At 37.5% G+C, this 23301-nt stretch overlaps 1 protein-coding gene across 1 annotated transcript; it reads left to right on the forward strand.

Annotated features, from left to right (window-relative positions):
- The first annotated feature begins 2505 nt into the window (after window positions 1–2505).
- On the forward strand, window positions 2506–12728 carry LOC149588788 (uncharacterized). Its single transcript, XM_089862106.1, has 9 exons — window positions 2506–2558; window positions 9601–9640; window positions 9719–9795; window positions 10354–10426; window positions 10501–10665; window positions 10722–10890; window positions 11715–11932; window positions 11993–12303; window positions 12358–12728. Exons 1-9 carry the CDS (start codon window positions 2506–2508, stop codon window positions 12566–12568), a joined length of 1317 nt encoding a protein of 438 aa, XP_089718232.1. The 3' UTR covers window positions 12569–12728.
- The last annotated feature ends 10573 nt before the right edge of the window (window positions 12729–23301 follow it).

Consider the following 23301-nt stretch of genomic DNA (forward strand, 5'->3'; position numbering starts at 1 on the left):
TTTTCTCTAGTTTCGATGCTCCGTTTGAGATTTTTTCAATCACCTCTGCCTTTAAAAGTTTAGATGTATGTTTTGGTGCAGTTTCCCAGATTTCACTTCCATAAACTTTCAGAGCATGCTGGAATTTTTCATCTGGGTGTCGGTTGGCAATTCTTTTAAATTCTAAGTTAAGCTATAATGAAACGTTTTCCTTTTTAAATTTTCTCTCCAATTTAAGTACCTACATATATATAGCATTATATTACCTGGCGATAGTCTTTAAGAGCTGGGTATTCCTCCATTATTTCCAACACCCCAGCCATTTCATGTATGGCTGATGCTCTGGATGCGAATGTTCTTTCCATCCTTGAGTCAATGGCTTCTAGGCCTGGATTCTTCTTTTTTATTTCAGCTGCCATAAATATTTTATGCTTAGCGATGCTCATATCATCTTCAAAATTATCTTGAATCTATAAATAAATTATAAAATTTGTGAAAAATAAAGGTTTTTTAAGGTTCAAAATAATTAATGAACTTTACGACAAAACGGTTTTCCTTGGACTTTTAGGTTTTTTTAATTTTCGCCACTGCAGAAGAAGATTTGGTTGATTTAATTCCAACTTCAGCGCTGCTAGTCTCGCTTGTATTAACAGAATTCGTGGAAGTACCAGCCAATGATTTTATTGGCGAAGACTTGTTTGTTTCCATAACGTGTATGTTTAATGAGTCTTCGCTGTTTAAAGAATCAAAATCGTTTCTTGACTTCTTTCCGTTTAAATTAACTCTTATTCCATCATCAGAATCATCCAATAAATGTTTCCTTTTATTGGCCACTGCTTCATCTGGCAAATCAGATTGTATTTCATTCGTGTTGTTAGAGTCTGCTTCATCTGGAAAATCAGATTGTATTCCACTCGCGTTATTAGAGTCTGCTTCATCTGGAAAATCAGATTGTATTCCACTCGTGTTGTTAGAGTCATCCGCTTTTGGTTTCTTTTTGCTGGCATATTTCGCCCTTTTGTCGGAAATGGATCTTGTTGTAAGAGTTCGTCGAAAGTTCTTGAATTTGTTGCATAGTTTGTTTTGCCATTTTTCCTACAATATGAATTTACTAATAAATACTGGCCTTCAACTTTGCCGGATACCCACTAAGACATTTTTACGCGATTCACGCTCATGCGCCATTTGAAACATATAAGCGCATGAGCGCGAAGTGGGTAAAAATATCTCAGTGGGCATTCGGCTGTCTGTCAGTGGTCAGATAGACTAAACTCACGAATCCACATCCTGCATCATCTTCCAAATGGGGAAGTTTTCGAAGAATCATCTTTGCTGTATGCAAATGCGATGGAGGGTACCTAATATAATTTAAATGTAAGATGGTTTGCATTTTTAATTTCACAATACTTTTATTTAAAAGTTGCTTACGCTTCATATTTTGATACAAGGTCGTTAAAAACCATAGAAATGATTTCTTTTTCAACTTGTTTTTTACCCTTATCAGGCAATTTCTTATAAATATTAGCATCTGAAATATGTGCTGGGAATGTAGGAAGTACATACTCAAGAGCAAAATTGGCTCTTGAACCAGAAACGGTTAATGATTTTCTTTTAATGCCAATACACCTAAAAATATAATTTTATTTAAAATGTTCTGAACATAAATTTTATCTACCATAAAAAATGCAAAATTACCAAGGTAATACCGGTTCATTTACACCTGCGTTTGACTCTGAAATAGTCGTAGCGTTAACAACCGCTGGCATTGGTTGCGCGCCACACCTAGTTTTGCGCTGATGGATTGTATGTGTGTGTGTTTGTGAGTTAACCCCTGGTACACGAAAAACAAGCGTGGGTAGAAAGCGATTAAGGCAAGATCCGCTACCACGTTGGATCTTATACTTTGGGAAAGATATAAGATCGGCATCGTCAAAGTATTCACCCGGTTAGATTGCGGCAACCCTTAAGTTTACGGTTCATTTGACGGATGGCCGTATCGAAACGGATTAACATATTTTCTCTTTACTTCGGTTTTTGGAGATAGCGCGAGGATGGGGATAGGGAATACGGGCAAGGTAGCTAGAATGAGAGATTCATTTTCATAAGGAAAGGGCACTATGTGTAAAGGCTGGGTTGCTGCTATTTATTTATAGTTGTCGTTGAAAACATCTCCTGACCCTTCAATGTGTGTATATTTACACATTGTTGTTATAGGTTTCTATCTACGTTGCGAAAGACATACTGGCTTTACGATTATGATCTGTGTGTGTATGTTTGTGGATTGTCTGTGGAGGCTGGATAGGCGAAAAGACCTTTTTATCTAGATGTGGTAAAAATTTAATGTACACCAAACGTTGGGCCATCTCGAATATTAAGTTAGCGAGTTAGAAAACATGAATATTGTACTACATTCGCATATACGAAACTAACACGCCCTTCCCACCTCAACCACACCTAGCTAATACGTAATTATTTTTTACGTGACTTGTGTTAATAATTAGTGAGTGGTCAGCTGAAAATTAAAGAATGGAAGAAAACGAGTTTGAATTTCTTGGCAACGAGAGATTTTTTAAATACAGGTAAGTATCTTTTTTTTTAAAGGCGAATGTCGGGCAGAAGTTTTAATTTTTATTAAAAGAACCATAAGTTAATAAGATACGTTGCATAAGTTTGTCACTGGATACTGAGAGCTTGTCATGAAGAGACGTAGGTGAAACGTCATAGATTCTCGTAAAACGACGCCTGGTGAGACGTTGTCAATGACTAGATAGAACTAGATGGAGAGCAAAACCGAGTGTAGTCAATTCTCGCGTCGTTTTCGAACAAGCTCAGTAAGTCTCTAGTCTCTAGCATTACGAAGTGGGTAATGTCATTCTTATGGAACATATCTAATAAACTCATGAAAGAACATATAAAGGTCGTTCCAAATTGGAACCACGTATCCATAAAGAAGATACGAGCAATTTCATTTTCTAATTGTCCATCCCACTTGGACACCAGTCAGAACTTACTGGCTTCTAAACACCGCAATCATCTGGTCTTTTGTCCATCCTACATAAACGCCAATCAGTACTTACTGGCTTCTACACAGAAAAAACGATGTTTAGATTCTAAACGTTTTCCTAAACGGGAAAATGCAACGCCTTTTTAAACACGAGCCCAGCCTATACGCGTTTAGTTCTGAAATTTTTATTTTTCAAACGCGTATAGTTTGAAAATGTTTACGTTTCAAACGCGTATAGTTTGAAAATGTTTACGTTTCAAACGCGCATAGATTGAAAAAGTATCTGTTTCAAACGCGTTTAGATTGAAAACGTTTATGTTTGAAACGCGTTTAGATTGAAAACGTTTATGTTTCAAACGCGTTTGTTTTGAAAACGTTTAGGTTGAGAACGTTTATGTTTCAAACGCGTTTAGATTGAAAACGATTATGTTTCAAACGCGTTTAGATTGAAAACGATTATGTTTCAAACGCGTTTAGATTGAAAACGTTTATGTTTGAAACTCGTTTAGAATGAAAACGTTTATGTTTGAAACGCGTTTAGATCGAAAACTTTTATGTTTCTAACGCGTTAAGATTGAAAACGTTTATGTTTGAAACGCGTTAAGATTGAAAACGTTTATGTTTCAAACGCGTTAAGATTGAAAACGTTTATGTTTCAAACGCGTTAAGATTGAAAACGTTTATGTTTCAAACACGTTGAGATTGAAAACGTTTATATTTCAAACGCGTTCAGATTGAAAACGTTTATGTTTCAAACGAGTTCAGATTGAAAACGTTTTCCAACGTTAATGTACAGATGTGGTATAGCTTAAGTAATATATAAACAACTATTTCAAATTATAATATAAAAATTATTCTTGGAATATCAAAATACAAGTTGGGAAAACCAAAATATTACCTCTCCGAGTCAAGACGACTACTTACCAACTTATTTACCCAGATATGGAAATGTTTCTTAAGTTAAAATTTATGAAATATTAAAGCAGTATACAAAGCATAGCAAATATACTGTAAATCAGACGACATTTTACATCCAATAATGATATACTTGTACACATTAAAATCATCCGATGGGGTAAAAACGGGAAATGAAGAGATAAAACTTTGGAGGGATATTACCTTTACGTGTTTGTAAAGGCCCAATTTTCTACTCCTCAACTGTATGCCCTCTATGTTCAAAGCCATATTCACAACAGGGTTGCCATGTAAACACTATCCTCTCGTTTCATCTCAACGATTTTCTTAGTTTGTCAACATGACTGTTAACGTTACATAACACCAAAGCTTATTTGTGGCTACACACACTGAAAGTAAATGCGTACCATAAAAAGCATGAAAACACGAAGCTATTATCCGATTACGATCAGACCTTTCACTGGTCTGGGCTGCGTTCAGCAGAGCTCACCAAAAAAGACAGCGGATTTTGGAAATGTTTACCGGTGAGGTCTGTCGTCATAGCTTTTCTCCGGTCATCGGCGTTTTATAAATGACGCTAGCGCAATAAAGCGTGCAAGGTACCAAGGCTTAACAAAAATTGTATGATAACATTTTTATAGAGAAAGCTAACAACTTTTATAATTAAACTAACATATCTCTTAAAATTCTCGCGTGATCAACTGGTTTCACGCCAATTAAATAGCTATAGTCCCATAGAGCTATTTGTATTAACTCCTCCATGGTCTTTTCGCCAAGCTGAGAACTACGCGTTTTACGTCACGTTATCCAAAAAGCCGACTATTTTCTTTGAAGACCGCGCTAGCTCAGCGCTATGCGCCGTGACGTCAAAATTCAAAAACAAAATCCCGTTATGTAGGACACTGCTAACAGCGCTGAGCTCTGCTGAACGCGGCCCAGATTTCCACCATGACCATAAAATCTAAGCCTAATTATTTATAAGTGTATTTAATTTTCGGCTCACTCTGAACCGTTAATGTCTCTGCATTACAGAAACGAAAACCAAACTCAAGCGTTTACTTTTTGGTTCACTAGGCCTATTGACTAATAAAAGTTCATTTGACCAACATAGTAACGTTATGCTTGTATTCACTTTAGAAAGGATTATGCTATAAACAGATGTAGTATAGCTTAAGTAATATATAAACATCCATTTTAAATAATAATATTAAAAAAAATCTTTGGAATATCAAAATGAAATAGAGCTTTAAAGCTACAAAAGTACTAAATGCATCATAATTACGAAAAATATTTCCACATTTTCACTTTATATTAAGGATAAAGGGAATATTATGGTTCAGTAGGATTTCTATACACATCAAAACAAAACGAACTTCTAACGCAGCGCACTACTGTAACAACGGACGGACACACACAGACAAAAACATAGACTGCTTTTTAACTCTTTCCGTATTAATTTTGAATTGAGAAACAAGATTATCTTAAATATTAAAATAAATATAATTAATATTTAATATTTTCTTCGTTAGTTATTCGCCTTATTGAACCTTACATCGTTTTAAAAAAGAACAATTAAACATTCTTGAGAGACTTGACTAATATTGGCGTTTGAAATGAAGCATACGCCGGTTGCTTCGCCTTAATCAAATAGGTAGTATATAAGGGTGTCGAACTACAGCTAAAAGCAAGAACAACCGCAATTGCGAAAACCTATCGTGGACAACCCACCCTAGGGAGGCTAGACGTTTCTCGTAACCCTAGCTGATCGCCGCGAATGTCTTAAACTCAACGAGGACGATGGAGTAGAAGCCAGGTGTGCAGACTGGTGTCCATGTGGGATGGACAAAAACCAAGACCAGAAGATGGTGGTGTAGAAGCCAGGTGTACAGACTGGTGTCCAAGTGGGATGGACGAAGACCAGAAGATGGTGGTGATTAGAAGCCAGTATGTACAGACTGGTGTCCAAGTGGAATGGACGAAGACCAGAAGATGGTGGTGATTAGAAACTAGTATGTACAGACTGGTGTCCAAGTGGAATGGACGAGGACCAGAAGATAATGGTGATTAGAAGCCCGTATGTACAGTTTGGTGTCCGTGTGGAATGGACAAACACCAGAAGATGGTGGTGTGAGAACTCAAGTAGAGGAGCTATTTCCGTGACTGTGAATGCAGTTCGGAAATGGCGAACACGTTTTCTCCGATTTGGAAATTGCGAACGCGGTCACGTGGGTGTAACAACAGACACACAAACACACACACAAACAAACAAACAAACAAACAAACAAACAGACACACACGATCGTTACAGAACCTCTCCGTGACATACGTCACTCGGAGAGGTAAAAACGGATCTTTATAGCTACAAAACTACCAAAGGCATCGAAATTGCGAAAAATAAATCTATATATTACTTTTAAATTATGAAAAAAGAAAATATTAAGGTTTTGTAGGATTTCTTTACACGAGGCGAACTGCTAACGCGTTGCACTAGTGTAACAAGTTCTAAAAACCAAAATATTACCTCTCCGAGTCAAGAGGAGGACTACTACTACAAACTTATTAACCTAGATATAGAATTATTTCTCTTTTTTGAAGTAAAAATTTACGAATTTTTAAACCAGTATTCCGAGCATAGCGAATATACAGTAAAGCAGACGACATTTTCATCCAATAATGATACGTCTTGGACACATTTAATAAGTAAATGGGAAAAACAGGAAATGAAGTGTATAGATTTTGGAGAGATATAACCTTTATGTCTTTGAAAACGCCCAACTGTCTACGCCTCAACTGTTAACCCTATATTCTTATAGCTACATTCACAACTGGTTAGCAGTATAAACACTACAGTCTCGTTTCACCTCAACGATTTTCTTAGTTTGCCAACATGAGTGTTAACGTTAAATATCACCAAAGCTGACTTGTGGTTGGACGCACTGAAAGTCAATACGCACCATAATAAGAATGAAAACTTCTAAGCTATAACCCAATAACGATTAGCCCTTCCACTGATCTAATTGCCACCATGATGCATTCCGTAGCTAATACCCGTTTACCATTTGGCCAATATGATCTTTTCTTCTATTATTAAATCTAAACCTGATTATTTAAACGTGTAAATAACTTTCGACTCACTCTGAACCGTTAATGTCCCTTCATTACAGACACGAAAATAAAACCCACAGTTTAGTTCACCTTAAGTCTCAATTATTTACTCTTTGGTTCACTAAGCCTATTGCGGATAATATTTGATTTACCCGATTGAGTCCAGGCCTAAGCTTCCTTCTTGAAATATTTAGATCAAGGATTATTCTATATACAGATGTAGTATAGCTTAAGGAATATATAAACAGCAATTTCAAATAATAATATTAAAAATATCCTTGGAATATCAAAATGAAACAGAGCTTTAAAGCTAGAAAAGTACTAAATGCATCGTAGTTACGAAAAATATTTCCACATATTCACTTTATATTATGGAAAAAGTGAATATTAAGGTTCTGTAGGATTTCTTTACACATTAAAGCAAAGCGAACTGCTAAAGCAGCGCGCTAGTGTAACAACGGACCGACACACACAGACAAAAACATAGACTGCTTTTTAACTCCTTCCGTATTAATTTTGAATTGAGAAACAAAATTATCTTAAATATTAAAATAAATATATAATTAATATTTGATATTTTATTCGTTAGTTGTTCGCCTTATTGAGCTTTACATCGTTTTAAAAAAGAACAATTAAACATTCTTGAAAGACTTGACTAATATTGACGTTTGAAATGAAGCATACGCCTGTTGCTTCGCCTTACTCAAATAGGTAGTATATAAAGGATTCGAATCGCAGCTGTAGATAAGAACATCGCAAATGCGTGAACCTTTGGAGGAAGACCCCGCCATTGGAAGGCTAGACGTTTCTCGTAACCCTTGCCGATCACCGCGTACAAATACAAGTACCCTGGTAATGGTAAAACAGTCAACGTGGTCGTCCCCTTGCAAAAACGTTGAACTGACCGGTCCCAGGTGCCTAGAAAGGCTTAAAAAAGTGTAAACATATTCTATACACTCATTTGCAAGTTTAGAATCATCTTGATTTTTAATAGAAAATCCCATTTTGATGTTTTTACGTTGGTACGCCAAGATAACAAATAATATATTTTGATCGGTTATATGTACTAAACCTCTGATCTAAACTTACAGTTCACAACAAAAATGGTCACTGAAACATTTTTGAAGGCAATTTTAGCGTGAGTCAAACCGTTTAATGAGCAACACTTTTCTAAAATTAGAATTCATAACTCAAAATTAAACCCAGTTATAAACCAAACTAATATAAAAATAAAATTTTATTTATTTACTAAATATGGGCGAAGTTCTAATATGGCTTTTTTGTGAGTAAATTCTGACTTTAGACGTGTCAAGCACCAGCGAATGAATGTACCCCATTCCCAAATTTCTGAACCTTGGCCTCTCGGCATGAGAAGGGGTTAAAACCGATTCACCAAATAAAATATTAATTATTCTTCCTCAGATGCTCGAGTTAACTACATGACGTCAATATATTTATATCCTTTACACCTAGAGTAGGTTTTGAACACGTTTAAACCCTGGCGTTTCGGTTTATGTCCACTTTACGATAAGTTTAGATTTTAAACGTGTTTTTAAAGGCTTTCAATGCGCTGTTGTGTTTAGTTTTTATATGTTTAGCTATTACACCCATTGGTACTAGTTGGTGTTTAGTTTTCGTACGTCAAATCTAGGGGTTTAGATTTTCAACATGTTTAAATCAAATGGATGTGCTCAAAACCTAAACGTTGTTTTTTCTGTGTAAACACCACCATCTTTTGTCCATCCCACATATACTGGCTTCTAAACACCACCATCTTTTGTCCATCCCACATATACTGGCTTCTATCTCCATCATCATCGTTAAGGTCGGCTAGGGTTACGAGAAACGTCCAGCCTCCCAGTGGCGGGGCTTCCACCAAAGGTAGCTTGCCCAGGCACATGTTACGTACTTCATGTGTAAAGCCTATAATCGGCTTCTGTTATTATTTATTTAAAAGTATATAGATATAAAATATTGAAACTTGCTCATACAGTGTAATATGAGAAGTCTACTTTATCCCAGAATAGTGTCAACCCCTCTCTGCGACCCGACTGTAGCACAGGGAACAAGCCGTGAATAGGCTCATGAAGTACTGGATGCTAGATCTAGTACCAAAAATTTAAGGGTCTGTAAAGTGGTTAGCCGTTGGTTTTTATTTTGAAAAAGTCGTTACTGACCTATCAATTCCCCGGGGTTAAGCAGACTTTCCTTCTAGCAAATGCAGCGGGGAGGGAGGACTGGGGAAACCCCGAAGCGTGGTGGCTCAAAACTATTCCCGAGAGAGACTTCACACTAATGATTGAAAGGGGGGCTTTCGGGTGACCTTTTCAAAAAATGAAATTCAACGTCTCGCCGACAATTTTACAGTCCCTTTAACGTTTGGATCGCCTGCATCTTGTACAACTTGCTATATCTCAATGACGTCAATAAGCTCTTCACTGATTGGGTAGTATTTATAGGCGGTTGAGTGGAAGGCAGTTTGATTCTCAGTCTGCATGCCGTCTACAACCAAAGACACGGAATTGTTAATGAAGTGTACTTTTCGTTTTTATATCTACACACTTTTGTTTATTTGAACAATGCGTCAATTATTATAGGTATGCCAATGAGACTCCCATAAATTATACGACAATTACGGTGAGTTCATCAGTATTTGGAGGTAGATCAAATTGATTTATTAAATCAAGACTGTATTATACTATAATTTCCTGTCAGGAAACGTGGGAGATGGCGAATCAAGTGTCGCGGTACGAAAGCACAGCGGATTATTTAAAAAGATCCTTCAACATAAAGTAATCTTTGTTGAACTTGAAATTAGGTTCCATTGTTTGCCAAAATAAAATGAATTGTTTTAATGCACTAGTTTTGCACAAATGCACAAGAATGAAATTAGTAAGCTGAGGCGTAGCTACACTCAATGTAAATTATCATATAAAAGAAACTTGTGTTTATGAAATTCGATTGCAGACGATTGTAATCCTCACTCGCTCGGTCGAATCAGTGAGCATATATGAGAAGGAGAGTCAAAGATAATAGAGGGAACGGCACAGCCGAGGAGCCAGACTCCACGTGATCTGTAAAGAATAAAGGCCGTAAACAAACTTCTCTGGTTTTTTCCCGTCTCTGTTGCGGCGATTGTGCATGTGCGAAACTCTGATACCAAGCCACAGCGCGATATCGGTTTGAAACAGGGGCTGACAGAGAATTTGGTCCCTCCGAGTCTCCTCATACGTGCTCACTGGTCAAACGTATTTGTCATCTTTTCTGATAAATTATTTATCAGATGCGAATGACTAACTTATGACCACTTTAGCACGATTTTGAAACTTCATTTTATCCATTACTTCCAGGGCAATATTCGAAGGCAATAAATTTGATTTTTATGAGTTTATTAGAATTTATTCTGAACCTAAAGTAGCAAACGTAAGTAATGCTTCTTCTAATATAGAAGTGGCGAAGTTCAAATCATTTCTACATCAATTTTCTCCGGGGTTTAGAATTTTCACTGTGTAATGTTTCCCATGCCGTTGTCATTTTTTGATGGCCGACAGGAATATTTCAGTCCGTCTTTGCCTTTTGGAAGTTCTAAGACGATTATCGTATCCGCCGCCCCGAAGAGAGTCTTGATAACTTCGTCATCCTTCCTAAATATGGACACTAAGGTAATTTTTGTTCAGTTACAGTTTCAATCATGGATTCGTTTTTGGTTTAATTAAAGGTGGCAATTTTAACGGCATTAACCGTCATCCTACTGTCGTTTTTGCTCGTTGTTCATTCGATAGTAATGAACAAATACAAATTTTTGTCCAACAATACTTTTGTCAAAAAAGTGGCCCGAGAGGCCCTTCAATACGTCTGGGAAAACGCGTCGCTCCTGTGTGCTGAACGTAAGAAAGTTGTTTCAACTATTTGCAATAGGGCTTTCCGAAAAAGTTTCTGAGCCCGGGGCATCTTGTTTAAAAGGTCCCGCGCCCGCATATCAACCAGATGAACGTCACTGCTACGTCAGCTGGCGCCGTCTGACGCTGGATTATTGGGATATAGTTAGGCTTAGCAATTTTTAAAACCGTTATAAACGTATCTGTAGACAATATTTACACTCGGTATATTTTAAGAAATTAAGCAAAACTAAGCATAAATATTAACTAATAGCAATTCAAAACTCGAAAGAACAAAAATACTATTACGACGTTAAATCTTAGGAAGAGTCCATCATAAGTACGCCATAGAGGGCGACTGTGCGAGTAAATTTGGTGTGATTTCCAGCTACTAGAATTGAACTGACTCGAATTAGCTGCTGTCAGACCTTTTATCCAGACTCTTTTTCGGAAAGGCCTATTTTACAATGGGTTTGGGTTGTAAACAATATTGATGGTTGCGCGAGCCCGCTTTATAAGACGATCCAAGGAGGATGAATAAAGGGGAGACTCGTTCTGGAAAGGGAGAGGTATAAAACGGACTCAAGAGGCTTCAACGCGAGTGCGAGAACGTACGCTCTCTTGCCGTTAGGGAGTAGCAGTGACCATGGTAACTGGGAAACGGCACAGTACCGTTTTTGGAACGGGGGACTACTTTGTTCATTTAGTCTGACTCCGAGTCTCGCCTCTTACACATTCTCCTTGGAGGATCTCATTTGAGAGAGGAACTGGTTGGCTCTTGGACAGTTTTTTGAATTTCGAAAAATTACATAATTGGATAACTTTTTTTATAGCGATTTCTAGCATTTTGCCCCACATTACTTCTCGTCTGTTAACTTTGTCCTGGCTTATCGGAGTGACTTTCATCCTGTTTTTCTTGGGTTGTTTCTTGTGTACCGAGTTCACGGCGGAAAGTTACAATTGCATCGACACCCTCTCGGACTTGATCAAATCGGGAATTCCACCTGTGATGATCGAACGAAGCGGAACTTTCGAATATCTTCAGGTTTTGGTAAATAAACGATATCGCAATAATTTCTCGATTCGTCTGATGTCTTCGGTATGTATCTAGGCTGCCAAGGATTCAGCTGTCCAGGAATGGCTCGACGCACTCGATCAGGAGAATATTTTCAAAAGCCTAATGGATTTTCTGATGCTTGATGGATACCTGCCGATAATTTCTGGGGAAAGAGCTCTGATTATAACAGACATCCACCTCACTTGGCTCTTGGGAGAGGTCTTGACCGCTGATTCTGAGACTAAAGAGTTCTTCGAGGAAGGACTTTACTTTTCTCAACAAGTTGGTTTCGACTACTTAAACATCGCTTACAATACATCTTGGATGAGTAGCAGTCCGCGAATACGCGAGCACGGCCAAACTATGTCGGTATGATCTTTATCTGAGAGTTAACGGGGCTGACAAATGTTTTATTGCAGAATGGGACCAATATTCGAAACGCAAGTTTACTACTATCTGGATTTTGTTTTCCATCACCCCATTGAATACATCACGTGGAAGAGACCGTTGAAAAGCTCAGCCGACTTAGACCTCAGAAGCGTCATCGCTCCTTTCTACTTGTATTTTATACTGATGTCCGTTTCAGTAACCATTGCCATTACTGAGATTTTCTTCAGCCACGTGGCTTAAGTACCTAAATTAATCCACGTCCTTAAACGCATTGCGTCGTATTATAAATCAATTAGTTATTTTGTGTCGCGTTTAGGAAACTCAATGGCGAGCAACATTATTAACAATGTTCCTGTAGCGTTCCAATTTTCTTCCGCTCTTGAATTAGGCTAACCATGCAATTTTCTGGCTATAAATTATTCGTATATCTTTTCTTTTCGTATATCTTGCATCGAAATATTATTATTCCCACCTGCGAATTCCGGAGTAACACCCACTTCATTACTTCTCGATTAATTACATTAAATTGAACTAACTCTGCATTAAGGTTATTTTGTCTGCGTTGTTATGGTGTTATCAACGTATCTTTCTAATATATGCAATTATTAACCAAAACTTGACTCCGGAAAAATCAGTGTAGTGCGTGCGATGTTTTTCTTTATTGATCAGCCTCGCGGGGCGTTACGCAAACTGTGAAAGTTAAACTGTAACGATCAAAACTTCAATTTCACCAAACAGCCTGCTTTTTACCCACATCGTATGATCAACTATGTTGCTATTAGTTTGACTTGCCTTGTTGTCGTCGTCGTCGGCGGCGTGCCAGTTCACCACCTTTGGCAGTGTAAAATATTTCGTTCGTCATTAAAGGGATAGTAAATGGGAGAAGAGTGAGATTGAGGTGAGGTAATATTTTTTATCGTGTATGGAATTATATTAGAAAGTCTAAGCATTGCATTTAATTGTACTAGGATGGTTAAGCATTTTAAATTGTATTTTTACGTTTGCTCCACATATTTAAAGTGAGAGCAGAGTACGGAATTGCCTTATTTTAAATGAAAGCTGACCTACTCTCTGTAAAATTTCTGTCACCCGTCGACAAGAATGATTTCACGCTTTCAATGACGCTCACCTATTTCAACATTCAGAGAACTCGAGGGGAATTTTAAAAGCAAAAGCTAACATATACTATCTTGTGGCATGGAGACATTACAATCGCAACATAAGTAAATCTATTGAAAAAATACCATTTTACCACTGTTTACGGTAGGACATGGAGGACCTATTCCCCCTGACCTACTATACAAGAAGGACCAAGAAGAAAACAAGATGTCCTAGCCCATAATTAAGCCACATCATTTACGTACGCTCGCCATCCCTACTACAATAAATATACTTCTAGTGAAACATCCCCTAGGGGGAATAATTTTTCAATGGCTGCTTGGCAACGTGAATCACGTGTCGCCAACGCCCGTTACTAATTTAATTACTGTCACGATTAAGATATTAATAATAATCATATTAAATCAATTCTTTATATACGTTATTCCTATAAAATTAATCTTGTTATAATTAATATTATAATATTAAAATTATGAAGCATGTTTGTTCATATCTCTCTATCAAATTGTATTATCATCTTTTTAAGTAGTTCAATTGAACAATAGTTAATCTCTCAAAAACTCTCTCCATCACAGTGTATTTCAATTTAGCAATAGTTAATCTCTCCAAACTCTCTGGTGCAAATTTGGGTCGCCGCCAACGTCGTGGTGCTGCGGGACGAGATGAAGTGCCCGAGGCCGAGGACGGTGAAGCTGCTACACCTGCTGCTTGGATTCCCCAAGTAGAAACCCCAAAATACTATGGTAGCGTCGACCGCTCATCTTCACTGAGCGAATTTTTAGCAAAGACTAAACGTGTGCGAGTCAGCCGAAACATTCCTGAACCTATTTTTTTAAATCTATGGGTGCCTACACTACTGGTTGGCCCAGCGGCCGATTGGTGGACAGAAAATGAAGGTACTTTTCAGACTTGGGATCACTTTGAAGATGCCCTTAGAGATGAATTTGGGAACGAGGAGGAAGACGATCGTATTCACGACGTGATTGATGCTTGTAAACAACAACCCAAAGAGAGTACCCAAGATTATATCAACGCTATGCAAAATTTAATGCGCCGTCTGGAGGTACCTCTATCGAGCAAAGAGAAGGCCACCAAAGTTTTCAAGAATATGAAAAGGTCCCTGCAAACAATCCTTTTACCAAAGAAATACACTTCCCTCAGGGAATTAAAAGTGGACGTTTCCAGAGCTGAAAGTTGCCTCGGGGAAGATTCTGTCGTCGCTCCTACTCCCAGCTTGACTGAGAATAACGCTTCCCATCAGTGGCGTCGCTAGGCCTTTTTTTGGGGGGGGGGGCTATTTCGTATTGTAAAATTGTTTTTTACTATAATCCTGCTTCTATAAATCTACAAGAACATGCACGTACAAAAAGGAGTGAAATCCCAACAAAAACATCTCTGTAAAAATATGCCAAGTTGTTTGGCCGTAAAAAGAAATGAGATCTAAAATACGGCCAAGTTATTATCTCCAGGTGAACCAACTTTTTATTCGACTTAAAACTTCTCAAGAATATTTTTCTGACCTTTTAATGCATTAATTTTGAATCAGTATCATCTGCTAGTGCTAAACTTTCTTAAAGAAGACTTCATTATATGTGTTATTCAACTGCTCAGGTGTTGATGCAACAGTTTGAATATGGACAGAATGGCTTGGGAAATGACATGTAGTCAGGGCATCACCAAAAGAGTTTTTGCGACATCTGCCCCTCTGCGGTAGCTCTCTTAGCTAAGACTTGATACTGACTTTAATGTGTAAGGGTGGTTTTTTGATTGGATGTAACGTTTTTCGTATTATGTTTACTGTTTTGAAAATATTCCACGTAATTACAATCCGGGCTCATAATATGTGGTTAAAATTTCAAAGAGATCCTTGCAACAGTTTTTCAAATAGTAAATAAAGTTGCTAAGTGTGGTTTTCATTTGCATAAAATAATTCAGTCATTTTGGCTAAAAAAGGAAAATTTTCCCATAGGAATAACATTGGAAATGTTTGTTGTGATAGCCGAAGTTGCTCGACCATTTTTTGAAGACTATATGATCGATAGGTCTAAAAACGGTTTTTAATAAAAGGTTGAACATTAAATTGGTGCCTTTTTAAGTTTCATTAAAATCAATTAAGTTTAAGTATTGTTCTTTTATAGTTTTAATTACATATTCTTGTTAGCACATTTTGAATGTCCCGCCAGAGATTCTGTAAACAGTAGGCATGGATGGCGCCACGGACAGCATACGATCGATACGAACACGTTAGTTTTCCAATAAACGTAATGACCTACCGAGAACTCTCGCTACGGCTACGAAAAAGCATAGATCACGATAATAAACGTTGTTACATTGGTCAACCTGTTACGGAGCAGACTCATATCACGATTGTTAAGAGGGGATATACAGGGTGTTTCTGGAAAGTCTGGCACAAATTAACAGGCATGTTCCTTGGGTCAAAAGGAGTCCGAAAGGTCCTATGACGTTTTGGGGTAAAGCGCTCCGTTGCGACGTTATGGGCTCTCAAAAGTAGGCCAAAAAACAAGGAGATCTTGCAGAATTATAGCACTAGTATTGTGGTTTTGACCCAATTGTTTTAGATTGTTGAACATAAGGCGATGATCGAAATAAGTTCAAACCTAGTGGAAGACCGTGAACGTGTTAAACGGCCAAAAGCGTTAATCCCTTTGTTTTTATTTATGATTGTAATTAAAGGTAAGGAAAGTAGCTCAGATATCGGTTACTTGTTTCTTCAGATGTACTGGTAACTGACCAGTCTTTTATCCTTTATTTCAATTAGACACATTACTTTTACAATAATTCGAATGAATCCCTTAAATTTTACAATAAATCGAATCGAACCCATTACATTTGCAATAATTCGAATCGAACCCCATTACATTTGCAATAATTCGAATCGAACCCCATTACTTTTACAATAATTCGAATGAAACCCAATTACATTGTTCTACAAAAATTGTTCAAAATGGGCACCATCAACGTTTAAGCAAACTTGCGCGCGTCGTTTGAAAGATTCACGAACACGTTCGAAGATTCCTGGCGTGTTACGGATACTATCACATCCATCAATTATCCTTTGTCGTAAGTCTTCGACATCGCGAACTTCACTTCGGTATACCAAGTCCTTGAGATGGCCCCAAAGAAAAAAATCGCATGGATTGAGATCGGGAGATCCTGCTGGCCACGCAACAGTTCCGCCTCGACCTATCCACCTCCGTTAAAAACAAATTATGCTGTGTTGGTCTAAACATTAGGATAGTTTTCAACGTCAGAAGTTGTAGGTTTTTGACAGACGGCTTAAATGTGTGTACCTTAACGTGCTTCATGGCGTGCGTGAACATTTGGAAGCTTATCTGGAACTAATCATGGTCTACTTCACGAATGCAAAGTACTCAGATATCCATCTTATGTATGGACTCGATCGGGGAAATGCGGTGGATGCTCAGCGCTTGTACCAGGAGCACTTTCCTCAACGACAAGTTCCCAATCGACAAACATTTACGGCAGTCGACAGACGCTTGAGAGAAACCGGGAAACTTCAACCGTCGGGACCTGAGCCTCGTGCGGCGAGGATGTAGAGGACACCGTTTTGACAATTTTCGAAGATGATCCAACAACCAGTACCAGGAACGTCGGGCGGCAATTGTGCGTTAACCATGTACTCGTCTGGAAAATCCTTCGAGGACATCAGTTCCACCCATACCATTTGCAAAAGGTACAAGCTTTAAATGAAGCTGATTTTCCGAGACGGGTCGATTTCTGACAGTGGTTTGTGGCACGAGTAAATGACTTAGACTTTCCGCGTACTTTGCTAGTTTCCAACGAGGCCAATTTCTCGAGTGACGGGATAATTAATTTACATAATTATCACGAGTGGAAGCAACAAAACCCGCACGCGACCACTGTCATGAAACATCAAGTTCAGTTTAGTTTGAACGTCTGGTGCGGAATTGTAGGAGATCATTTAATGGGCCTTACTTTTTGCAACCGAGGCTAAATGGGGAGGCGTACTTGACCTTTCTGCGTGAAAATTTACCGGAGCTTTTAGAAGACGTACCGTTAAGACTGCGACAAATAATGTGGTTCATGCAAGATGGTGCACCGCCCCATTTTAGTCTTCAAGTTAGAGCATATCTTGATGTCGCGTTTCCCCGGAGGTGGATAGGTCGAGGCGGAACTGTTGCGTGGCAGCAAGATCTCTCGATCTCAACCCATGCGATTTTTTTCTTTGGGGCCATCTCAAGGACTTGGTATACCGAAGTGAAGTTCGCGATTTCGAAGACTTACGACAAAGGATAATTGATGGATGTGATAGCATCCGTAACACGCCAGGAATCTTCGATCGTGTTCGTGAATCTTTCAAACGACGCGCGCAAGTTTGCTTAAACGTTGATGGTGCCCATTTTGAACAATTTTTGTAGAACAATGTAATTGGGTTTCATTCGAATTATTGTAAAAGTAATGGGGTTCGATTCGAATTATTGTAAAAGTAATGGGGTTCGATTCGAATTATTGTGAATGTAATGGGTTCGATTCAAATTATTGTAAAATTAATGGAATTGACTCGATTTATTGTAAAATTTAAGGGGTTCATTCGAATTATTGTAAAATTTAAGGGGTTCATTCGAATTATTGTAAAAAAGGGGTTCATTCGAATTATTGTAAAAGTAATGTGTCTAATTAAAGTTGTAACGACATTTTATTTATCTAACTAGAAATTCATTATCCCTTTAAATTTATTTCACTATCCCTTTAAAATACTTATTTTCTCAGATCATCCACAGCTTATTTTAAATAAATTCCCCTTTGACCCCTTTCTATGAAAGCCTTAACGCTGGTCGTGGGTCGTAATAGAAAGGTCATATACCCTTAGCTAGCATTCTTTAGGCCAAGAGAATAGCGATGCTACCTCAAATTTACAATCCGTGAAGTTACACCCCTATTTTTATCTACTGGTATAAAGCGTCTCCATAGAAACCCATGCCTTCTTACAAATATATAAGTCATTGAGAGTTACCAAGTATATTGTTGTAAATAGTTTAAATATTGTATATACTCAAAATACCGAACAAAGTGTACATACAATTCATTAATAAGCGCGAAGAAGAGTTTCACCCGCGGTATCCGCTGTACGAAATAAACGGTCAAGGACCCTAACACCTGCGCGAGTGGGACAAAACGCAGATTCCCAGAACTACCCAAACGATGAACGAGGGTCTGACGTCAAGTATCCATTGACGTCATACGCAAAGACCCAAGAAAGCCAGTCGATGATTCGCCAACAAGGTCCAGAGAAAAAGCATAAATACTCAGGCCTTCAATAGACCAGTAATCAAATGATATCGGCCAGTTCCAGCCTAAGGCTCTGCCCAAAGATGACCAGACTCCATTCCTCGTGGCTACTATAGTTCGCGCCAAAATAAATGTTAGGACTCTAACCCGCAACCGAACGTAATCGCAAGATCCTAAAAGAACTCGATCTCGAGTCTATCTTAATCGCGGGTATGCCGATTTTACCTTAATTGCGAATTTGAAAAGAACTTTGCCACTGGAGCTAAACTCTGGACCACTACTAATGCCGGACTCCTAAAACAAAGACCGGACAGATAAACTTGGACGCCGTCACCATCGTCTAAAACCTTCGCCCGATGGAAACCATCCCATCTATATATACCGTTCGTTCGTCCCTTGGGACCGTGCCTCGCGAAAAGGACTTTTAACAAGACTTCGCGTTATGGACACCATAAACTCACGTATCGTTATGTTTTAATTTCAATTACTGTTTATTTTATCTTATCTATGCATTGTATAGTATTTTAGTTTTATTTTTATGATTAGTGTTTATTATTTTTAGGTTAGATTGAAAAGTCAAAGGTCATGACCAGTCAGAACTGTTAGCTTTTCTTAAGTATTTGTTAATCATTAAATCATGGTAACTCTCAAGACCGCCTTTTTATCATTTCCCCACAAATCCCCTAGACATAACTGACCATTCTTAAAATTGACGCTATAAGCCTATAGATGAAAATAGGTAACCGAACCGGACCAACCATTTATTTCATTCCACTTTGTAGCTAGCTATACTTCTTGGTTTAAAGATATGATGAACCGCATTGGTTTTAGTATCTACCCTTTAACTAGAAACTGTTAGCGCTACAAAATAAAGAATAAAAGACTGGTCAGTTACCAGTACATCTGAACAAACAAGTAACCGATATCTGAGCTACTTTCCTTACCTTTAATTACAATCATAAATAAAAACAAAGGGATTAACGCTTTTGGCCGTTTAACACGTTCACGGTCTTCCACTAGGTTTGAACTTATTTCAATCATTGCCTTATGCTCAATAATCGAAAACAATTGGGTCAAAACCACAATACTAGTGCTATAATTCTGCAAAATCTCCTTGTTTTTCGGTTTACTTTTGAGAGCCCATAACGTCGCAACGGAGCGCTTTACCCCAAAACGTCATAGGACCTTTCGGACTCCATTTGACCCAAGGAACATGCCTGTTAATTTGTGCCAGACTTTCCAGAAACACCCTGTATACTACGATTGTTTGATGAACCACTCGAACCAGCCCACGACAAAATCATCCGGTCATAATCCCCCGACAGTGTATAATAAAAAGGTCGTAAAAAATACAATATCAAAATTACCTAAAACATTAGAGGCCTCAGCGGTCTGGTAGCATAGCGGGTAAGGCGTTGAACAGCGAAGTGAAGGATGGAGTGTAAGTAAATATTATTAAAATAAAATATGACTTATTTCTAATTAATTCGTTGTCTTTCATTCATTTCTAGGCTAAAAATGGTTTTACGTACAAGTTATTAGCGGAAATATGGTGAAAATTCGCAAATATGAAACAAGTTTTGCTTTGAATTTGTTAATTGGTAGTGTCAATGACATTCAATATTTATGTTCAGTTTGACAATATTTTAATTTTATTCGGGTTGGGTTGGGTTTTGCTAGGTTAGGTTTCGTTGGGTTAGGTTTGGCTAGGTTAGGTTGGGTTGGATAGGGTTAGGTTAGTAGTATTTTATAAATAACTTAAAATGTTACGCCTTTTCCGAAATAACGTTGATTATCTTCATTGACTTCCCAAAATATTATGCCTTTTCCAAAATATTGTTGTTTATCTTCATTGACTTCCCAAAACCATATGCCTTTTCCAAAATGTTGTTGTTTATTTTCATTGACTTTCCAAAATAATATGCCTTTTCCAAAATATTGTTTATCTTATTGACTTCCCAAAATAATATGCCTTTTCCAGGTTTTCATCTTCATTGACTTCCCAAAATGATATGTCCTCGACATCCATTCGGGGAGAAATTGTCAGGGGGATTTTGTCGCCTACGTGAGGGGATTATGTCCATTTCTTCTCTGATGGGGGACTATGACTGGGGATTCAAAACCAGGAGATTGAATTCAATTCTAAAGAGTAGTAAAATACGGATTGTCTTTAAAATTATAAAGAAAAACAAAATATCCGCGCTTCATTCAACTCGGAAAACTCTTATTGTTTTGATTTTGTGGCTTTGGCAAACCAAGTCTTTTTTATAATTTATTAAGGAACTGGTTTGAATTAGCGTACACAATAAAATTTGAAGTCACTAATTTAAATTAGTTAACCGAACCGTGATACTTAGAAACTCAAGTTACAGGATTTAATCTTAGGTTTAACACAAAAAAATAACGAGAGTATTTTGCATGATAGGCGATCGCGATATAAAACTTATAAAAATTACAACAGTTTGCCGACGTTAAATAACCAGATGGGCACAACCAATATTCAAGCCACATACTCCTGCTCTACCTAGGCATACTATTCTGTTGAAAACAAGTAGTAAATCAAACGGGTTTTTTTTCGTTTAACAATACAAACGGTTTTCAGATATTATCTACAAGAGCCTACCGAATCTGTAGAATTTTATATTTAATGAAAATATCCTAAATTAAAAAAAAAATAGTTCTGTTAAAATTTGAGTAAGCAGCTACTCTTATTTCAATTACTTTACTTTTGTTACAATTGTAATAGTGCGACACAATTACACAAAACTTGAGTGAGCAGACCCTATATGCGCTACGTTTAACAGTGCTAAAATGATTACCCGTAATCCTTACTGCAATAATAGTAATAATTGTATTAGTATGACACAAGCAGTAAACTTAAGTGCTGAAACGATTATCCGTAACGCATTCCTAAGCCTTAATACAAGTAGAGAAATTCTGAGTGATTAGCCCTTCGATCGCTTTTACAGTGCTGAAATGATTGCCCGTACAGAAAATCTGAGTCACGTCCTACCGTAAACAGTGGTAAAATTATATTCTTTCAATAAATTTACTTATATTGTAGTTGTAATATCCCGGGCCTCAAGATAGTATATCTCTGCTTTTGCTTTTAAAATTCCCCTCGATTTCTTTGAATGTTGAAATAGGGGAGCGGTATTGAAAGCCTGAAATCGGAGCCTCCGAAATGATCTAGAACCGTCCTTGTCGATTTTTAGGTGGGGAAATATCCAGTTTCATAGAGGAAATATTTTTACTAGATGGCGCTTTTATTACCGTTGCGAGAGGGTTCTTCCATAAATTGTTTATATTTTTGGGGCCAATTATAAAACTTTTAAGAAAGATTTCACCCTTAAATTGACGTTATTGTTATAGGAAGGCTATTCACATTTTATTGAATCTATTGGTTAGATTGTATGGACAACAAAATTAATTATGAGATTTTAACAAGGTTATTTTAGTAAAACAAAACTTCTTGAAGTTGCAATTTCACTGTTTTAATATACGATATGAGAAATGTCTTTATTCCTTAATCTTTAATTTTTTTAACCTTATCTTTTTTATCCTTTACTTCTTTAGCATGATTGTTTAATAAAAGTCTTCGGAAACTTTCTAAAACATTTTCTTACTATCCAAGACCTCGGCTTCACCGCTTTTCATCTATGCCTTGCCCTAATATTGTAGCAGTCGACGGGGTGACGAGGCTGAACTTATTTTTTATTTTACGGTACTAAAAGCGCCACCAAGCGAGGAAACACGGCGAACTAAATTAGTTAAAAAATATTCTCGCTTGGCGATAGGCACGGGCCTTGATGATTTCGGAGGCTCCGGTGAAATCCTTGTCGACGGGTGACAGAAATTTTAAAGGAAGTAGGACAGCTTCCATTTTAATTAAGGCAATCCCGTAATTCTCTCTCACTATAAATATATCGAGCAAACGTAAAAAGCAATTCAATATGCCTAACCTTACTAGTACAGTTAAATGCAATGCTTAAAGTTTTTAATATAATTTCATTCCTTTTAAATTTTACGAACGAAAAATATCACCTCACCACGTTTCTCTCCCATTTACTCTCCCTTCAATGACGAACGGAATATTTTACACTGACAAAGGCGGTACACTGGTACACCGACGACGCCGACAACAACGGGTCAAACTAATAGCTACATCGTAGATGTGCATAATACAATATGGGTTAAAAAGCAGACTATTTTGTGAAATTGAAGCTTTCATCATTACGACCCGCGAGGCTGATCAATATAGCACAGCATTGTTTTTCCTGAGTAATGTTTTGATTAATAATTCCATATATTGGAAAAAACGTTGATAACACCATATCAACGCAAACGAAATAACCTTAATGCAGAGTTAGTTCAATTTAATGTAATTAATCTAGAAGTAATGAAATGGGTGGTACTCCGGAATTCGCAGGTGGAAATATTCATTTAACGTTGCACGAGAGATAGCGTGCAATGAAAAGATACACGAATAGTTTCTATCCAGAAAATTGCATGGTTAGATTAATTAACGAACGGAAGAAAATTGGAACGCTATAGGAACATTG

This window comes from Phalangium opilio, unplaced genomic scaffold (assembly GCF_054372755.1).
Source record: "Phalangium opilio isolate 3A_F unplaced genomic scaffold, DU_Popi_V2 ptg000537l_1, whole genome shotgun sequence".
Taxonomy (NCBI): Eukaryota; Metazoa; Arthropoda; class Arachnida; order Opiliones; family Phalangiidae; genus Phalangium; species Phalangium opilio.